The following is an 18,878-nucleotide window of genomic DNA, read 5'->3' on the forward strand; positions in this document are numbered from 1 at the left end:
TTGGTCATGCAGTTATTGGAGTGCAGGTGGGGTGCTCCTATGGATGATAATTAGGTCTTTCCCTTGTTCTTTTTAAAATCCAGCATTAAGCTCAGGGGTTTTAAGAGTGGTAGGATACCGTTCCTCAGCATGAGACAGTCAGCTGGTGGGAGCCTGAGGCTTTCTCTCACTGTCTGCACTTGCCATCTTTTATTGGAGCCTTTGGTTGTGGTTTGGTCTGTAACTGGTGGTCTGTAACTTTGGTCTCCCGTGGTGGGAGGCTGCCCAGGGACAACTAGAAATCAGGCTGGTGATTCTTGAAGGAGATTCTGTGCTGCATCATGAAGCATCATGGAGTGGGTTTGTAGTTTTGGCTGGGGACTGGCGTTAGCTGATAGAGCCCCATTGGGCACCACGGGCTGTGGGCAGGGCTGCTGTGCCTGCTGCTGCGGTGCTGCCATGCCCTCCTTCTGTCCCTTGCAGGTGCCTTTGAGGATGATGGAAAGTGTGGAGTGCCGGGATATGTTCCAGCTTCACATCGTCTGCAAGGACTCCAAAGTGATCAGGTATCCCTTGCTGTAGATGCCACTGCATCTGCTCTGACACCTGCCTTTGCACTGTCATTGGAGTGGAGCCGTTTCTAAAGGTTGCTCTGTTTTTTGTAAGAATTGACGCTTTGTTCATTTTTCTGGTTAAGCAGAGCTCCCTGTCTGTGTCCCAACAGGATGTATGTACTTGCTGAGTATGATTTGCATTTGCAGGTGCCATTTTTCCACCTTCAAGCAGTGCCAGGAGTGGCTGAAGAGACTAAATCGAGCCATTGCCCGCCCTGCTAAGCCTGAGGACCTCTTTGCATTTGCCTACCATGCGTGGTGCTTAGGAGTCTGTGTTGATGAGGAAGATCAGCATGCACATCTGTGCCGTCCAGGTAAAATCCCGGCCTGTCCCCTTCTTGTTTATCTGTCCAGAAGTACAGTGATGCAATTGTTCATAAAGTGGTTTCTCACCATGTCTTAGATTGTGCTGTAGCCATAGCCCAAGTCCATCTTGCTCAGCAGCATCCCACACCTGGCCCAGGCATCCAGCTGATGTCCAGATGCAGCTGGATAACAAGCACAGTAAAAGGAATGATAACAGTATGCAAAATATGGGGCATTCTGAGGCAGCAGCACTTAAATCCCCTTTCCCTTTCTCCTTGTGAATGAAGGAAACGTTCCATGCTTCAACACTTTCATCACGATAATGAGGCAGCTCAAGCAGCAAATGTCATCTGCACTGAGGCAGCATAATTAATATCAGCACCTCTCCATCTCTTCTCCAACACTTAGAAATGCCATGGCATTCCCAGGATGGGCCTGCAGAGGTGTGGTTCATTCTTGCACAGGCTCAGATGAAATACTTGAATCCATATAGAAAGAAACAGAGCTGTGATGGTGCCCTCGTGTGGATCACGAGTTTGCCCTCTCCTGGAGCACAAAGTTCATTTGCAGTTGCTTTCTTTTTGTAAAGCTTCAATGTGAATAAGAGGAAATTGAGTAGTGTGATGATCATGGCTTTACATTTAGAAATTTGCTGGAATTAGAGGAGAGAAGCAGTAACCTGAGTGAGATGTGCAAACACAGGTTTGTATGGAGAGACGGGGGATAAATACTGCAGCTGAAAGGTACTAAAAAGAAGTTGGTAGGGAAAAAAAATAAGCTCTGTGCTTCTGCTCTGATCCAAACACCAGAAATTAGCAGATATTTCCTGTAGAGAAAATATTATTCTCTAGCATAAAGACATTTACCTGCAAAAATTGTTGCTGCTGGATATTAGTGAGGCAAAGAACACTTCAGTATTAGTTTATTGAGGAGATTTGACACTCAAGCAGCAAGGACACCCAGTGTTGGTAAGATGAGACAAAAACACGAGGGGAAATTATGAATCAGCCTCTGAGAGCTGTCTGGAAGAGCTGCCCCAGGTTGAGACGCTCAGTACTCCTCTGCAGTGGGCTTCCCAGTTCCACTTTGGAAGGGAAAAGTGGACGAGATGAACGCTGCCATTGCACACGTTAGCAGAGGCTTCTTCTGTGCTGCTCCGTGCGCTGGGACTGGGAGGTGAGCTGACTTGACAAAAAGAGCAGAGGAACCCCTGCGAGGAGCCAGGCTTTATCGTATCTAAAGCAAGAACCCTGCCATCCAGCTGTCCTGGGGTTTCTCTGCAGCCTCCAATAGTTGCTGTGGAGCTGCCGCCAATATTAAAGTTTCATCAGTGAATACTCTGTGCTCTGCTATTCCAGGTGACCACGTGAGATACCGATTTGAGATGGAGCTGGTGAGGATGGGCTTTGACTTGCAGAACGTCTGGCGAGTCTCTGACATCAACAACAATTACAAGTGAGTGTTGCACCACCAGGCCTCCCCGTCCTCCGCTTTCCTTCCTTTATTCCCATCACAGTTCCCCCCGCAGAGCTGTGGATGAGTCAGGCTCCAGCTAATCCTCCTTCTGGGTCGTGCTCGCCCTCAGGCACATCAGCATACGAGGGAGTTCTCCTTTCTTTCCTCCTTTCATGTCACGGAATTGAAGAAGAGTCTACCCCAAACGTAGGAGCTAGCAGCAGTTGTAGATGCTGACCCAGGCAATTTACTGTGGCCATAACTCCTCCATGAAGACGGTTAGGAGACCGGGAGAAATCATCCATCGTAGGGTTGCCTTTGTGATCAGTCTCTCTAAAATGCTCATATTGAAAATTTAAAAGCTTACGTAAAGTCGGGCAGCTGTTCTCTTGTGTCAGGAAAGTGGGGACGAGGCACTGGAGGGCTGCCGTGGAGCTGAGGGGTCTGGGAACGAGCGGGGCTTCTTTAGTTTTGCTGTAAGAGGGGCTGAAGGGTGATGTGCTTGCAATCTACAGGGCTGGAAGGGCACTTACAAAGCGGGTGGAGTGGAGCTCTTCTGACAGTGGCAGGTGATAAAACAGGAGAGCAGTGGTCACAAGTTGCAGCTTGGGAGGTTCAGATTGGACGCGGGGGGAAATTCCTTCTTCAGAGTGGTGCTGTGCTGGGCCAGGGCCATGTGGAAGTGAGGACTCTCCATCATGGGAGCAGATCAGGTCCCAGCCTACCTGGTGCTGCAGTTGGTCCCATTGTGAGCAGGAGGACAAGCGGGGATCTCCAGAGCCCTTTCAGCTGAGCACAGCAGCTCCTTCAGCCTGTCCTGTGCTCCTGGAGGAGCTGGTGGAGAAGCGCTTCCGCATTCTTTGCAGCAGGTGGCATTAAGCCAACAGGTTTTTACTAAGCGTTGAGTCACATATGCAGGTCTGCATTCCCTATAAGCCCTGTCTTGAAATGACTGCAATCCCTCAGTCCTTTCTCTATTTCTCAGGCAGTAAAAGCATCCCTGTCACTTTCGTATCTCCAGTTTCTTGTGGGGACCATGAGATGCCTCAGGTATGCTGGCCTGGGGTCTGCTGCCCCCTCTCATGTGTTTTCTCAGGATTCAAGGCATTAAGCACCGCGTTTGGGATTTGATTTAGAGCATCTTCTTAGCAGTACCACATCATTGCTTTGGCTCTGTTACGTGACGTTGTTGGCAGTATTGACACAGTTCGTCTAAGAGCTAAGAAACAGGAATTCTTTTCCTGTCCTGCTCAGTGGCAGCTCCGTGCTGCAGGTACATCTGCCTCTTGGGAAGCAGCCACGCTGCCCCTCAGTGCAGTATTGTGGGATGTGGTTCCCTCGGATTGCCTCGATGCCTCCAAGTGAGGTTACCCACCTGTGCTTTGCTTCCTAACATTTGACCCCAGACGTTAGCCAGCTTCTCTGAAGACAGATGTTTTAATTTTGTCCAAACCATGGAGGAAAGAACTTGAAACAAACCTCGGCAAGCTGGCCGTGCTTTCCTTGGGTTTGCAGAGCTCCTGCCTGGGGATGCTGGCAGGTCTCAGCTTCCCTTCTGAGCAGACATCCCGAGATCTTCGAGGTGGTGTAACTGGCTTGTGCAATTCTGAAACCAGTTCTCTCTTGCCGCTCCAGGGAGTGTGTCTTTAAATCCTGCCTTGGCTTTTGATCATTACCACCTGCCTCTATTCACAGGAATCGGGTTACTTTTTAACTGTTTATAGTCCTTTTATCTTTTATTTCCCAGCATTGGCAAAACAGTGTTGTTAGAGACAGGATACTCCAAGGTAATGACTTTGTTCGTTGTCTTTCAAGTCTGCTCTGAGATGTCCTTATCTGGTAACTATTATCTTCTTCCTGGCGACAGCCATCATAAAAATAGAGCAATACAGGCCTATAATAGCCACTCCTTCAGTCTTGATATAAGTATACTCTTTCAGCATACCATCATAATAAAATTATTACATAATCCCTTCGTGGCTCTTACATCCTCAGTCATCTTGTGAGTGTGCAGTCTGAGAGCCCCCAGCAGTGCAGCCCAGCTGCCAGAGCTGAAGCTGCTTTCCTGTTGCTCACAATGCTGGGGTTTGGTGCACATAGAGTTCTTTCACAAGTAACAAAAAATCCCCACTTTTCTTTCAGTGTCGATGCTTATTTCCAGCTTTGATCTTTTTACGGTCGTGGTTGTATTTATTTTTTTGGCTTTATGAGGAAAAGCTGCCTGAAGTGCCACGTTACTGTTGGAGACAGCTGATGTTTCCCACTAATTTCTGTGACTGCTCTTAATTCATAGTTAGTCTTGTTCAAGGCCAGGCTGGATGTGGCTCAGGGCAGCCTGGGCTGCTGGTTGACGACCCTGCACACAGCAGGGGGTTGGAACAAGATGATCACTGTGGTCCTTTTCCCACCCAGGCCATTCTAGGATTCTATGATTCTGTTTTATTACAATTCTCTGCAAATCATGATACTTTCCTCCATGCTTATGGGAAAGCTGGTACTTCTTGTTCTTGCTTGTATTTGCTGTATGAATATGTGGATGATAACACAAGAGAGACTGCTAGGGATGACACCCACGTTTTTACATTCTGTGAAGGAGGATCTCTTTCACTGGACGGGTTGTTGCCTTTGTGGCAAGAAGATGCTTCACCTGTGCTCGTCTGTAGGTGTGGCTGGTGCTGATGTACGTGTTTCTGTTGTTACACACCTTTTCCTGGCTTCAAACCTCAATTTCAGTGCTGTTCTGGGTCATCGTGGTCCCATATGCACAACACAGGGTCAGGCAGGCTCCATCTGGGACTCCCTCCCAAATGAAAAAGGACCATGTGAGGTCTGTAACCGTTTCTTATCTTTTCAAGGGTTACTCAGGACTTGAGGCGAGCTTTCTTCAAGCCTTTGGTGAGCAGCCTGTAAAAAGAAGCTCTGAAAATCCAAATCTGGGCAGCCACACGCGCTGCCTGCTTTGTGGACGCATGAGGTGCCACCTCCCTCCACAAAAGCCGTGTTGACTCTTCCCAAGTGTGCCGTGTTTACTCTTGCAGTGGCTGTGACAGTCAGTGGCTTTGTGCAGCAGTCAGGCTTAAGTGGTTTCCCACGTTCGCCCCAGAGAGCTTTTTACAGAACCCAGGCCGCGTTTGCCACCTTTCATTGCTCTGGCACCCGAGCCAATGTAAGCAATGGCTTACACATCTCAGTGAATCATTCACCTGGTGCACATTTGGGTTGCTGTGGCGATGTTGGCAGAGCATTATCTGGTCCTGCTGATTAGTTGCTCCTCATTCCTTGCAGGTAGTTCCCCCGGGTTAATCTCTCACTGTGCTTTTGTCACCTGTGGAACAGGGATCGGTCTGGCAGCCTCTCCGTGTGCTCACAGCAGTGCAGATGGTTTTGATTTTCTGCTGTGACCGTGCTTATCTACCAGACCTTTAGGTGCAGTAGCAGGCTGACACCTCCAAGGTGGTGGAAAAAAGCCTTCATAGTTTTAATTTCTTCACGGGGCATTTCTTAAAACCGGCCTGACCTGCCTGATTTTCACTGTTTTTTAATTGAGGTTCCTGTTCGGCTCTTCTCAAGTTTGTGCTCTTTGGAATCTTGTCCCCACGTTGCCCAGAGGTTGTGGATGCCCCCTTCCTGGGAGCACTCAAGGCCAGGCTGGATGGGGCTGTGGGCAACCCGGCCTGATGGGGGGTGTCCCTGCCTATAGTGGGGCATTGGAATTAGGTGATCTTAAAGGTCCCTTCCAACCCAAACCGTTCTATGATTCTACTTGTAGGAGGTTGTTTTACTTCTGAAATCCAGCTTCCATTCATTGAGATACCTCCTTTTGATCCCCTTTGATTGTTGACTGTTTGATGCCTTTTCTGCATTGCATACTGATGCTGGTAGCTCTTGGCCTCACACTTTTACCTCCACATTGTCTAGGAACAGACCACACTTTGTTTCCTACCTCAGTTGTTCCGGTCCTCCTACAAAGCTTCTACTCTGAAATCTAGGGTACCACTGATAATCTATCTTATACCAACTTGCTCTTAAGCCAGCACACTCCTTTATCCTGGCTTTTTGGTTTCTTTTAGCCGTGGGATTCTGGCCTTAGCAGCACAGGTCTGTTTGTCATCGTCTCATTGCTTGGTTTTGTGCACCCTCCTTAATTTTGACTGGACTTCTCGGGGCTGTCCTGTGTCCTAGCTGGAATTGTTTGACTGATTTGTTGTGGTTTTGTTAAGAGTGCAGAGTCTCAGTGCCTTAGAAGATGTTCTCCTGTACTGAAATTCCCCTGAATGCACTCTTCCCAGTTTTTAAGACATCTCCCATAATGTTTCATCTGAAGTACCAAGAAGCTGATTCTGCTTTGATGTAGATGAATGCTCTTCTTATATAGGTTGCAGCTGCTCGAAGCTCCCAACGAGCACTAACCGTGCTCAACACACCGCTGTTCTGTGCCACACTTCTATGTGATTAACTTCCTGACCAGTTCCACACATGGAACACAAACCCCACACACAGCCTGGCCTGGCCTTCAACCTGTTACCTGACAGCTTCGGTCTTGTTTCCTGGCTTCCCCTTCCATGCCCTATTATTATCCCACACACCCACCTTCCCTTCTGCCCAGGGCTTTCTAAGCAGCTGTCTGTACGCCATGTGGAGTGACATCTCCTTGCAGGGCAGGCAGGTCCATGCTAGCAGCACATCCCAGCATCACTGAGCACCGTACTGATGCCCCTTGCCACCAGCTGGGTTATCCTGTGCTGAGGGGAGCACCAGCCATACTCTGCATTTACCCACTGGGTCATTTCACATTCCTCGGCCCTGAAACATTCCTTCTAAGTGATGTGGGTTGGAGCTTAGACCTGAGGCTGCTCTTTGATGTTCTGTGGGCAGGACTTGGTCTGCAGGAGCTGCAGGGCTCAGTGGGTCCAGGATCCAGGCAGTGCTTTGTCTGTGGGTCTGTGACCTGCCCTGCATGCAGCCACATGCTGTGAGCCCCGAGGCACAGCGATTGCTGCATTAGGCACAAAGCCCCTGCACTGCTGGATCTTCACTTGTGCTTCGCTTTGCTTGCGTTGCTCTCAGCCCTTCTCCCCAGCATGCTGTTTGCCTTTCCCCCTCTTTTCCTTGGGACCCCTCTTTTCCTGCTGCTAACCACTTACCACTGGCTTGTTAATGTTTTCTTAGGACTTAAGCATAAGGTAATCATGGGCTAATCATAATTAATCATTGACTGTGCATTTTTGAAAGCATTGTGAGAAAACCAAAACCCCACGTAGGCTCTCGTGTTTAAACCCCAGCTGTGTTCCAGAGGTATCCTTGGGAAGTGCTGTGATGCCTTGCACAGGCCCAGAGGTGAGGCCTGATGTGGAGGCTGTCTTCTCCTAGCTCACTCCTGACAGCAGTTTTTGGGTCACTTTACTCATGTTGAAATGGTACTGAGGCAGACAGGAAGAGCCCGTCCTGCATGCAGAGTTTGGGAAAATGCAAACTGCTCCTACACCGTTGCTGTACAATTTCTCTGGTACAGATTTTGGGTGCTGAGTCTCATTTTGCCTTGCTGCTTCCTTTCTTTCCAGGCTTTGTTCCAGTTATCCCCAGAAGCTGCTGGTGCCTGTTTGGATCACTGATAAGGAGCTGGAGAATGTGGCTTCGTTTAGGTCGTGGAAGAGGATCCCTGTGGTTGTGTACAGGTAAACACAAACAAGTGCTCTCCTCAGGCCCCTGATGGCTGCCCTTTGGGCAGGATTGCAAGCTTGGTCTGTGCTGGTACAGCAGGACGCTCTTCCAGAGGGAGTTCTGGTAACTGCTGCTTCTTCCTTGCTTTCAGTTAGATCTGAGGTTGGGGGTGACTGTGCTACTGAGGGAGATGCAGCAAGGGCACCGTGTCCAATTCAGGTTCTCTTTCTCTGAGTTTCAGAGTATTTTGATGAGATGATATGTGCCTGGCTTCTTTGAAAAGAAGTCTTGACCAAAATGAGCCTGCTGCATGGCCCCTGTCAGCAAGGTAGTATCATAAAATCACGAGGTTGGAAAGGACCTACAAGATCATCTAATTCAACTGTCATCCTATAACCATTACTACCCACTAAGCTACTAAACCTCATAGCACCTCATCCAGACAAGTATTTCCAGCAGGTCCATCCAGGTCCTACCTTTTGGTACCCATCTGCAAATCATTTCCGTTTCAAGTGAGTTGTGAGAGTTTGTAAACACTGAGGTAATGGGGAGGATGAAATGTTTGCTGGTGGCTGAACGTGGTTGAGTCGATAGCTGATAAATAGAGGGAGTGCCTCTTCCCTGGTCACAGCAGCCTTCCAAAAATCATCTGCATATGAGGATGCATGCAGCTAGGCAGCAAGCAAAGCAGAGATTTTCAGGGCAGGGGGTGATTTCTCTATAAACACATCTTCTGGGAGACCAGCATTTTTGAAACAAATGGGAAGTTGGTTGCATAGGTGTGCAGGAAGATACCTCACCCAGCTGGTGTGTGTTGTAATGTATATATTGTGATTTCTAGTGTTGGACTCGTTGTTAGCAATTATTAAATCCAAATTCAGAAAGCTTTGAAAATACCAGAGCTGCACAACAAAGCAAAGCCCTGGGAAGGCTTTTAGTAGAGCCAGGAAGTAAAAACAGGGAATTTATGCACACCTTAACTGTACATCTCCATGTTGCGTGGTTTGTGTTGGATGCTGTTGGATGCTGGCAGAATGCAGTGTTGTTCTTACAAGACCTAAATTCTGCAGCAGAAGAGTAATGAGTGCTGGTTATCGTGTGGAGCTTTGCCCTCTTTGTAACCAAGTCAGCTAAGAAGTTAATTGTGTTTGTGATTACTTCTGCTAAAATTGGTCTGGCATTGGAGACTGTCCCGGTGTGCTTCCCCACCCGAGGCAAAAGCGTGTCTTTTTGCTGCTCTCTGACAATTATTTTGTTCAGCACTTCATAACATCACTATGAGGATACCCAGTCATTTACAAACTGAGCTGCAGCGCTCTGCAGCCTGGGATCAGATTACAAGGTGCTGACAGTGATGCTACAAGATGGGGCAAGGCCTTCGCCGTTTCCCTCTCATCTTCGTGCACTCTTTAGGCTTTGCTCCCAGAGTGGAAGCGTTTGGCCAGGAGAGCCTGTGAGGGTGTGAGGGTGGTGTGGTGCCTTGTGCTGTAACAGGGGAAGGGCAGAAACGCACACCTCCCACTCAGCTCCTTGTCACCCACAGCTCACCTGCACGCACCCGGGGACTCAGCCACCGCGGGTCTGATTGAAAGAGCTCAGAGCTTCCCAGGGATGCGGCTGAATTCCTGGCTGATAGACAGATCTGTAAAGTGTGACACCAGAGGTATCACGTCATCAGTTCCCTTACAAAAAGTAGAATTGAGCTGGTGAGCAAAGCAGAAGCACGGGTCTTCATTGCTGAGTTCTCAGCGGAGATGCACAGTGGAGATGCAGGAGCCTCCAGGCACGGACCGCTTGTAAAGCAGCACAGAGGATGCAATTAATAATTTAAGTGACTACAGAGGCAGACGGGCACGGTGTGCCAGCCGCTCCTCGGCACTGCGCTGTCTGCACAGCCACCTTCAGAAGTCCTTGGCACTGCAGTAGCCAAGAGCTGCTCATGGATGCTTCCAGTCACCTTTATCTGTGCCCGTGCTGCAGCAAGCGGCAAGGAAACAGCAAGCAAATGGTGGAGGTTTGTGCAGCCCTGATGCTGAGCACACAGCCTGGGGCCTTCTGGTCGTGCTGAGTGGGGCAGGGCTCTCCCCTGTACACCTGGAAACTGGGAGCACTTGCAGGCGTGCATCTCAGATGGGAGCCTATAGGTGTCACTGAGAGGCACTGCTCTGGAAACCCTCTCTCAGCTGTTCCTCGTGTTTTAAGCCAAGCTGCTCAGAGAGCTCTTAGTTGCAGCTTTCTGGTTGATTGCTGGCTGTTAGGTGGCTTGTGCTAGGAACATCAGATGTGCTCCAGCTTTGTGCTCTGAGTGAAGCTGGGAGTGAAAAGTGAACCGATTCAATGCAGGCACCTCCTGCTCCAGCTTTGGGTTCTGAAGGAGTCTTGAGCCATCAAGACTAAACTGAGGATTATTAAGGAATAACAATGGCCCGTAAGTGAAAACGCTATGGCACTTTGCACTGTTCCAGTCTCAAGGATCACTTTCTTCAGGGAAAACCTCAAATAAGGAAAGAACTGAAATGCTTCATGTGCTGGTGGTGAGCACGGAGTGGAGCTGTGTGTGTGCCCCGGGCTGGGGAGCTCAGTGCAGGCTCAGGTTAGGCTTTGGTTCTTCCACTGGCACCTGTTGCACTTTCCGCTTACTGATGACTTCATGCTCGTTGATGCTGGCCGTGCTCCCTTGTGTTTATTAGCACATGGTTACGTCTCGTGAAACTGATCAGCTCAGGACCATGCCCTGCCCAGTGTTTGTTGCTCTGCTCAGAAGTCTGTGGCACTGAGAATTCTGTGAACACGGTGCGACTCTTGGGCCACGTTGGTAGCAGTGCATGAAGCATCCACTACTGACTGCAGGTGGCTTCACACACCGGCGCAGCTGAAGTCCTTTTCTACCTTCTGCGCCCCGAATGGAGCCGTCACACCCAGCCAGGCACTGGGAGCAGTCATGGCACATCACCCGCATGTCCCAAAAACGTGCTCAGGCACTGTCTGGGAAAGTGCTAGTTGGCACAGGCCAGGAGCTGTGGGTGTGCTAACAAACAGGCTTGGGTGATCGCGGGCCGCTGCTCCAGTCCACACCTTGGCTCTGTTTCACTTACTAGTATAAACAGAGCCTTGCTGCTGTCGGTGCTGCCCATCCTGCAGTCGTCCTGCAGCCAGAAATAGATCTCCTGGGAGTGACGCCGCTCCTCATCTTGCAAAACACAACTGTGGTGCAGGATGGACCGAAAGAAAAGGGCTCCAAAGCGTTTTGGGCTGAATGTGAATGTTATTTTTTGGTAGTCTTCAGTTTGCAGTCTTCATCAGTATTGTCTACAAGGTGTTGTTAGCAAGAAAGAATTCCCTGCAAGTTGCTTCAATGTTGTCTCTCTGAGAAGCAAAACTGTTCCTCCAAGCTGCAGAGCTGCTGTGAGATGCTGTGCATCGCTGTCAGAAGAAACCCAAAGCCTCAGCATGTTCTGAGTTGCTGCCTTTCAGAGCAAATAAGTAGCAACGGCTTCTGCTGTGGGACAGCAGAGCCCCTAACAGTGTGACAGCAGAGGAAGGGAGAGAATGGCAGGGGTGCTGCTCAGAGCCCCACTGGCACTAAAGCAGCCTTTGAGTGCTGGGTTGGGGCTTGTTCAGTGTGTGCACTGGGATCTAAGCTGTGATATCTTCTACTTGGCCACTAAAGCAACTTTTTCAGAGGTGTTGACCTACAAAAGGTGTTTGGCTGTTGTTTGTCAGGTACTTATCCGTGTCTCTGTTCTTACTCTGGCTCATCTTCAGAGAGATGTTGCATGAGGGGCAGCAGGGAGGGGTGAGTGTTATTGTTAGGAGATACAGGACCATCCAGTTCCTCATGCCCTCCCTGAGAAGGTCTGGACACCAGGGACAGCATCGCAAGGGAGTGTAACAGGATGGGGATGCAGATGTTCTGCCTCCATGGCCTTTGCAGCAGCCAGTATCTTCCATTTCCTGCCACATGTAGTCAGGAGAATGTGAGACTGTGCTTTCTGTGGTCACTCAGTGAGCCTACTCACCATGCACTTTGTGTTTTACATTTAATTTATTATCATTAAATTTTATATGCTCTTTTATCAATTGATATCACGAGATCCTCTACAGTTCTTTTTCCAGTCAGCTATAGACTGTCATGGATAATTCTGTAGCAGCAGCAAACTTTGGCACATAATCAGCCAACCCCTCTCCAGGCCACTTAAGATGGATGTTCATGTGAAAAATGCACACTTAGCCCTATTTCAGGGCCCTTCTGTGAGGCCTACAGCCAGGGTAGGGTTCATATTTTAGGGCTTATTAATAAACACCAGCTCCACCCAGAAACCAACCAGTCTGATGCTGGGTGAGCTAATCCCTCCAACTTACAAGCGGTAAATGAAATGGTTTAACAGCCTGCACTGCAAGGAGGAGGTGATAAGGGAAGAACAGAGCACTATCACAGTGAGCAACTGTGACTTTCCCGAAGTACGGCCATAATTATTGGGAGTTCTGACTTAAGAGAGCAATGGCTAGAGCAACTGGCAGTTTCCCCCCGCTGCAGGGATTCATTTAGGTGGGCCCTGCCATCGGGTCCAGGTGTGCAGCTGCCCCCGAGCTGCCGCTGTGTTCCTGACAGCCGCTCCTGCAGCCACTGCCTGCTGCCCTCTCATTTGGCCGGCTGTTCCACCTCCATCAGCCACTCCTGCGCTGCTCGCAGTCATCCTGTGTTCCTCATCACTGTGATCTGAGCGATGGCCTCCCTGCCATAAATCATAGAGTAACAGAAAAGCTTGAGTTGGAAGGGACCTGAAGGCTCATCAAGTTCATCCCTCCTGCTGCAGGCAGCGCTGCCAACCACTAGATTATGTACTAGATCAGCTTGCCCAAGGCCCATCCAACCTGGCCTTGAACACCTCCAGGAACAGAGGTGCATCCTCAGCCCCTCTGGGCAACCACTGTCACCTGCTGTTGTGAATAACTGCTGTTTGAAGTGCCCTGCCGTCTCACTGCTCGGTGCAGGGCTGGATGCAGCGGGTGAAGCAGTGAGCAGGGTTGCCCAGGCACCGACTGGCTGGGGGTGAGTGGGGAGGTTTGCTGGGTTGTCCCTCACCTCCACAGGGCTTCCTTTGCAGGCACGTGCGTAACGGGGCGGTGATCGCACGCTGCAGCCAGCCCGAAATCAGCTGGTGGGGCTGGCGGAATGCTGACGACGAGTATCTGGTGACATCGATTGCCAAAGCCTGCGCCTTGAACCCCGGAGCGAAGGCACCCGGCGGCGCGCCACACAGCGGGAGCAGCGATGGCGGCGAGGCCTGCGAGGCTGACTTTGGTGAGATAATGCATTTCCTTCTGCTGTCCCCTACGTGTGCACGTGATACAGCGCTCCCTGCGCCTAAATGTTGTTGCTGCTAACAGGGATGTCATAATGCAAGATTTAAACCTGGTATGCAGGTTCATAATCTGGGCCGTGCATGTGGGGTGGGTACACAGCCAGTGCTGTGGGAGGGAGGGAAGGAGGTGCCAGCACTCAGCCTGGGCTCTCTCTGCAGACTCGTCCCTGACCGCGTGTTCGGGTGTGGAGAACGTGGGCACTCCTCAGAAGCTGCTGATCCTTGATGCCAGGTCCTACACGGCAGCCGTGGCCAACAGGGCAAAGGGAGGAGGCTGTGAATGCGAAGGTACTGAGCGCATCCCAAAGCACTTCTGGAACCTGCTGAGCCTAGTGGGCCCTGGAGCAGGGTGGGTCAGGTTGGCGTTCCGGTGCTCGGTCTCTGGGATCACACTGCCCTTCTCAGTTGTGCAGAGTCCATTACTGCACAGAAACAGCTGCTGGCCCACAAGGCTTTCTAGAGAAACTGCCTACACTGAGATTGAGCAGTGCTGCTGTGGGGGAGCAACCAAACCGTGCGTGGAGGCAATCGCTACAGTGGCAGCAGCAGTTCCTGAGTGTTTCTGTCTCTCTTTTGTTCAGAATATTACCCAAACTGTGAAGTCGTGTTCATGGGCATGGCCAACATCCACTCCATCCGGAACAGCTTCCAGTATCTGCGAGCTGTGTGCAGTCAAGTGCCAGACCCCAGCAAGTAAGTCACCTGGCTCTAGCCATGGGAGAGGTGCTCGCAGTGCTTAAACATGGCCCGTTTTGTCCCTGGTATTGCATCATGGGTTTAAGTATCTGTTGTCTGTATGTATCCTATTTTCTATCTTTCAGTAACATCGGGGAGAAATGGCAATTACATGTCAGTTTGCAGTTATTCCCAAGCTGGTTAACTCTTCTTTTTGACATATTTTTTAAAGAATCTTATTTTCATTGAGAAGACAAAAGTAACTTGGGTTAACGTGTTGTTTTGCCACTGGAGGACTAAGCCACCGTCTCCCTGCTTTTTCGCACACCTTCTAGCTGGCTTTCAGCCCTGGAGAGCACCAAGTGGCTGCAGCACCTTTCTGTCATGCTGAAGGCAGCAGTGCTGGTCTCCAGTGCAGTTGACAGAGAAGGACGTCCAGTGCTGGTTCATTGCTCTGATGGCTGGGACAGGACCCCGCAGATCGTAGCGCTGGCAAAGATTCTTCTGGACCCCTACTACAGGACCATGGAGGTAAGCGTTGTGCTCTGCCGCTTCCTGCTGTCAAATGGCAGTCCTTGTCTTTGAGTCTCAACAGCAAGGAGCAAAACTCCACGTGGCAATTAGCTTACTGGCATTTCAGAGCTGTTATTATGGGCATTGAATGTTCTGTGTGTTCTTCCTGCCTCTTTTTCACTGTTCGCTGAAGTGCGTTGGTAAATAACCTGTTGTGTTCAAGGTGCAGCTGCTTCCCTGCTCTTCCTTGTGATTATTTTACTTATTTATGTTCATTCTCGAGGCTGTTTGTCATATAAAATAACAGACGTCGCTCTGTGTTTGAAAGCCTTCAGGTGTAGCTTTGCCCCCAGACTGAGCCACTAACAATTTCCTTGCCAGAGCTACATTAGTCCTGAGATCACTTGCCTCTGCTGGCTGATGGGCTTTGCCTTGTCTCACTCGGTGCCTACAGCAAAATTTTCTCTTTTATTTGCAGGGTTTCCAGGTGCTCGTTGAATCAGATTGGCTGGATTTTGGTCACAAATTTGGTGATCGCTGTGGTCACCAGGAGAAGGTGGAAGATCAGAATGAGCAGTGCCCAGTTTTCCTGCAGTGGCTGGATGCTGTTCATCAGCTTCTGAAGCAATTTCCTTGCCTCTTTGAATTTAACGAAGCCTTCTTGGTAAGAAATACACACGCAAACACTTCTTTATTCCTTACCAACTGTGAGCAGAGGCAGAGAGGAGGCTGTGATATTTTATGGTGTTATAGTTGAAGGAAAGAAAAATCGAATTCTTTAAAAATTGGGAAGTGTCTGAGTACTGCTTGGGCTCTCTGCTGGCATTCCTCACATACCTGTGCGGGTTCAGCCCTGCCCTTTAGTTGAGGCATTCTGACCTGGTTCTGTATGTGCAATGCTGCTGACAGCTTCTCTTTAACTGCTTACATTTCTTCCTTCTCCCAGTGGGGACTGCAGGCTTGGCAGACCAAGCAGACTGGGCAGTGATGGAAGTTTTATGTTCAGCAGTTTCTTTGGATTGCTTCTTCTCCAGGTCCTTTTGCGGCCCAGTGAATTCACATACAGTCAGTAGCTGTGTTTTAATCAAAAGCTGCCATCTGCAGCACTGTTTTAACCCAAAGCTTGGTTTAAGAAAAAAATATGGGGAAATGATAGCTATTAATCTGTGTCTTGTCATGTAATACAGCTTAAGGTCATAGACACGGTATCAGTTGACTGTTGATTTCACTTTAATGAAAGTGCCTTCTGTTATCCCCTCTTTGTCCTGCCCTGTGTGACAGAGAGGACAGCACTAAGGTCACCAGCTGGGTGAGAAGTGCTTGAATCTTCCCAGAGAGGTGAAAGATGTTGCCCCTGGAGACACTGCTTCCCAATAACCGTGACAACTGTTCTCCCTTTGATGCTGCAGGTGAAGCTGGTTCAGCACACATATTCCTGCCTCTATGGGACCTTCCTTGGGAACAGCCCATGTGAGCGAGAGATGCACAACATCTACAAGCGTACCTGCTCCGTGTGGTCCCTGCTGCGGGCTGGAAATAAGAACTTCCACAATCTTCTCTACATGCCAGGGTCTGAGCAGGTGAGCATTGCTCCTGACCTCGCTTTCTGGGCTGCCCACTCGCCAGGCACTGTGAGAGGAGAGGCTGGAAGCTTTCCTGCCGCGTTCAGCTCTGAGCACAGTGGTTGTTGCAGGTGCTGCATCCCGTGTGCCACGTGCGAGCGCTGCACGTCTGGACAGCGGTGTATCTGCCGGCTTCCTCCCCGCACCCTTTGGGGCAGGACGACATGGACATGTACATGCCCCCTGGATCTCAGAGCCAGGAGTTCAGTGGCAGGTGTTTGGACAGGTAAATGCCTAGAGCTCCGTGCCGGGTTGCCTCTTACCCGCAATCATCTTCCCCTTCTTGTAGTTCCTCTGTTTGACCTCGTGCACTCATTATCTTTGCTGCGGGGAGCAAGAGCTGTGTTGTCCATCCACTTGCTCACTGCTGCACTAAAAAGGCAGACTGCAGATGCCAGGCTCTGGTGTTCTGCATTTCATGCTGCTGCACCCCTCCTCTCTTCCCACCCCATGATCTCCAATTAGGAACATTTCCGTTATCACAGCTACAGCTGAAATGAGGGGAGTTTCAAAGAGTTTTGTTTTGAGATTTGCTTTGCTTTGGGGTTCCAGATTACCAAAGACAAGATCTATGGACGACCTGCTTTCAGCCTGCGACTCCAGCAGCCCGCTGACCCGCACATCCAGTGATCCAAACCTGAATAACCACTGTCAGGAGGTGCGTGTGGGCCTGGAAGCCAGGCATGCTGCCACTGAGGGAGCCGAGCTGCACGTGGGAGAAGGCAGCGTGGCGGCTGCTGCTGAGACACAGCAAGTGGAGGAGCAGCAGGAAAATGCCCCCCTGCAAGCCAGCAATGCTTTCAACAGCAGCACTGAGCAGGAAGAGCAAAGGAAGAAGCTGAGCAGCTGGGCATCTGTGCCAGCGAATGACGTGTCTGTGGAGACAGAAAAGGAAAATGGAACGTACGTGGAGGAACTGGATGGTACATGCCCAGCTCCAAATCCTTCCAAACAGGAAAATGTTGACAGGGTTTCCACCAGTTGTGGAAAGCAATTAGAATCCCGTTCCCAGGAACCTCTGAAAGCTGCTGGCTTGGCACCCGGTGGAGAAGGCTGCCCCAAGAAAAACACCACCTGCCAAGACATTCCCAGCCAGGAGCCACCGGCACCCAGCGCTCCTTGTCAGGAGCCGGGCGTCCCCTGCCCAGATGAAGACAACAGCAAAGGCTATACTGGAAGGAAGGGGCTCTGTGAGGATCCCTGCCGGATGGGGAGAGTCCCACTAGAGCAATGGCGCAAGCCCATTTCCCAGAGCCAAAGCAGCGAGTTCTCCTTTTTGGGGTCCAACTGGGACAGTTTTCAAGGAATGGTGACATCGCTCCCCAACGGGGAGCCCACGCCCAGACAGCTCCTCTCCTACGGTTGTTGTAGCAAAAGGTTGAGCAGCAAACAGCTGCGGGCACCGGGCCTGTGTTTCAGTGGCCAGTGGGCTGCCAGGGAAGGTGCGAAAGGCTCAGTCTGCTCTGGCCACGTCGGCACGCATTTTGCAGGCTCTGCAGGGAAGCCCAGCCGTTCGTGGCTACCCTGCCACCTGAAGCAAGCGGCTGGGCCCAAGCACATGCCACCAAAATGTCCTTCTCCCGTGCCTCCTCTTTACCTGGATGACGACGGGCTCCCTTTCCCCACGGATGTGATTCAGCACAGGCTGCGGCAGATCGAGGCCAGCTACAAGCAGGAGGTGGAGCAGCTCCGCAGGCAGGTGCGGGAGCTGCAGCTGCGGTTGGACATCCGCCACTTCTGCGCCCCGCCGGCTGAGCCGCCCATGGACTACGAGGACGATTTCGTAAGTAGCTGCCTGACGGCCTCAGCTGCGCTCATCTCTGCCGGCAGCAGGCCCTGCACACCCCCCGCTGCCTGCTCCCAGCTACGTTCGCGTTCCTGTAACTGCAGAGCAGATGGTTAAGACCATCGCTGTGTTTCTTCAGCCCCGTTCCCCTCATCCACAAGCCATGTCCACGTGCCTCCTGGAGGTGCTTCTGCTTCCAGGGGGCCAAGCCATGGCTCCTGTGTGGTTGTGAGTGCTTCAGTGCTTTGCCCCTCGCGTGGGGAAATGCAGAGCCACCCGTGTGCCCCTCGCAGGCGCTCTGTGGCCCTTGGACAGGGTGTGTGACTCTCTTTTTTCAGACGTGTCTGAAGGAATCCGATGGCAGCGACACTGAGGACTTCTGCTCTGATCACAGTGAAGATTGTTTGTCAGAAGCGAGCTGGGAGCCTGTTGACAAGAAGGAGACCGAGGTATGTGTGCTGTAATAGCAAATGCTGTAAGTGCAGCAGGAGAGGATGTTTCCTTTCTGGCAGCTGATTTCCATGGTTACAGCAATGATGAATAGGCTGGAAGCAGGGCTGAGAGAAGCCACCCTTGTCCTTTAAGGCAAGGGAGTGTTACATCCTCATCTGCTGCATCCCACGGAAAGGAACCTGTGTGATGGGCTGTCTCAGGGCTGGCCTGTTCTTGTCCAGAGCAACATCTCAGCCTGCATTCCTGAGACCTGGTCAGTGTGGTGTTAGGCTTGGAGCTGATGAGGACTGCTGTTTGCCCTAGGTCACGCGGTGGGTTCCAGACCACATGGCCTCGCACTGTTTTAACTGTGATTGTGAATTCTGGCTGGCAAAACGGAGGCATCACTGCAGGTAAACAATATTTTTTGCTGCAGTCCCACTCTTCTTCTCTACCTGTCACTTGAACG

The 18,878-nt window shown here is 50.7% G+C and overlaps 1 protein-coding gene across 6 annotated transcripts in view; it reads left to right on the forward strand.

Moving 5' to 3' along the window:
- The window catches only part of MTMR4 (myotubularin related protein 4), a 41,794-nt gene that overhangs the window by 20,420 nt on the left and 2,496 nt on the right, over positions 1 to 18,878 (forward strand). For all 6 annotated transcript variants that reach the window (XM_048967075.1, XM_048967077.1, XM_048967078.1 and 3 more), the window contains 14 exons: positions 463 to 545; positions 741 to 907; positions 2,258 to 2,354; positions 7,916 to 8,029; positions 13,124 to 13,320; positions 13,541 to 13,669; positions 13,963 to 14,074; positions 14,392 to 14,587; positions 15,048 to 15,233; positions 15,979 to 16,149; positions 16,263 to 16,417; positions 16,744 to 17,974; positions 18,316 to 18,426; positions 18,734 to 18,822. In XM_048967075.1, coding sequence (XP_048823032.1) covers positions 463 to 545; positions 741 to 907; positions 2,258 to 2,354; positions 7,916 to 8,029; positions 13,124 to 13,320; positions 13,541 to 13,669; positions 13,963 to 14,074; positions 14,392 to 14,587; positions 15,048 to 15,233; positions 15,979 to 16,149; positions 16,263 to 16,417; positions 16,744 to 17,974; positions 18,316 to 18,426; positions 18,734 to 18,822 — 3,038 coding nt within the window. The remainder of the gene's footprint in view (positions 1 to 462; positions 546 to 740; positions 908 to 2,257; positions 2,355 to 7,915; positions 8,030 to 13,123; positions 13,321 to 13,540; positions 13,670 to 13,962; positions 14,075 to 14,391; positions 14,588 to 15,047; positions 15,234 to 15,978; positions 16,150 to 16,262; positions 16,418 to 16,743; positions 17,975 to 18,315; positions 18,427 to 18,733; positions 18,823 to 18,878) is intronic.

This window comes from Lagopus muta, chromosome 20 (assembly GCF_023343835.1).
Source record: "Lagopus muta isolate bLagMut1 chromosome 20, bLagMut1 primary, whole genome shotgun sequence".
Classification (NCBI taxonomy): domain Eukaryota; kingdom Metazoa; phylum Chordata; class Aves; order Galliformes; family Phasianidae; genus Lagopus; species Lagopus muta.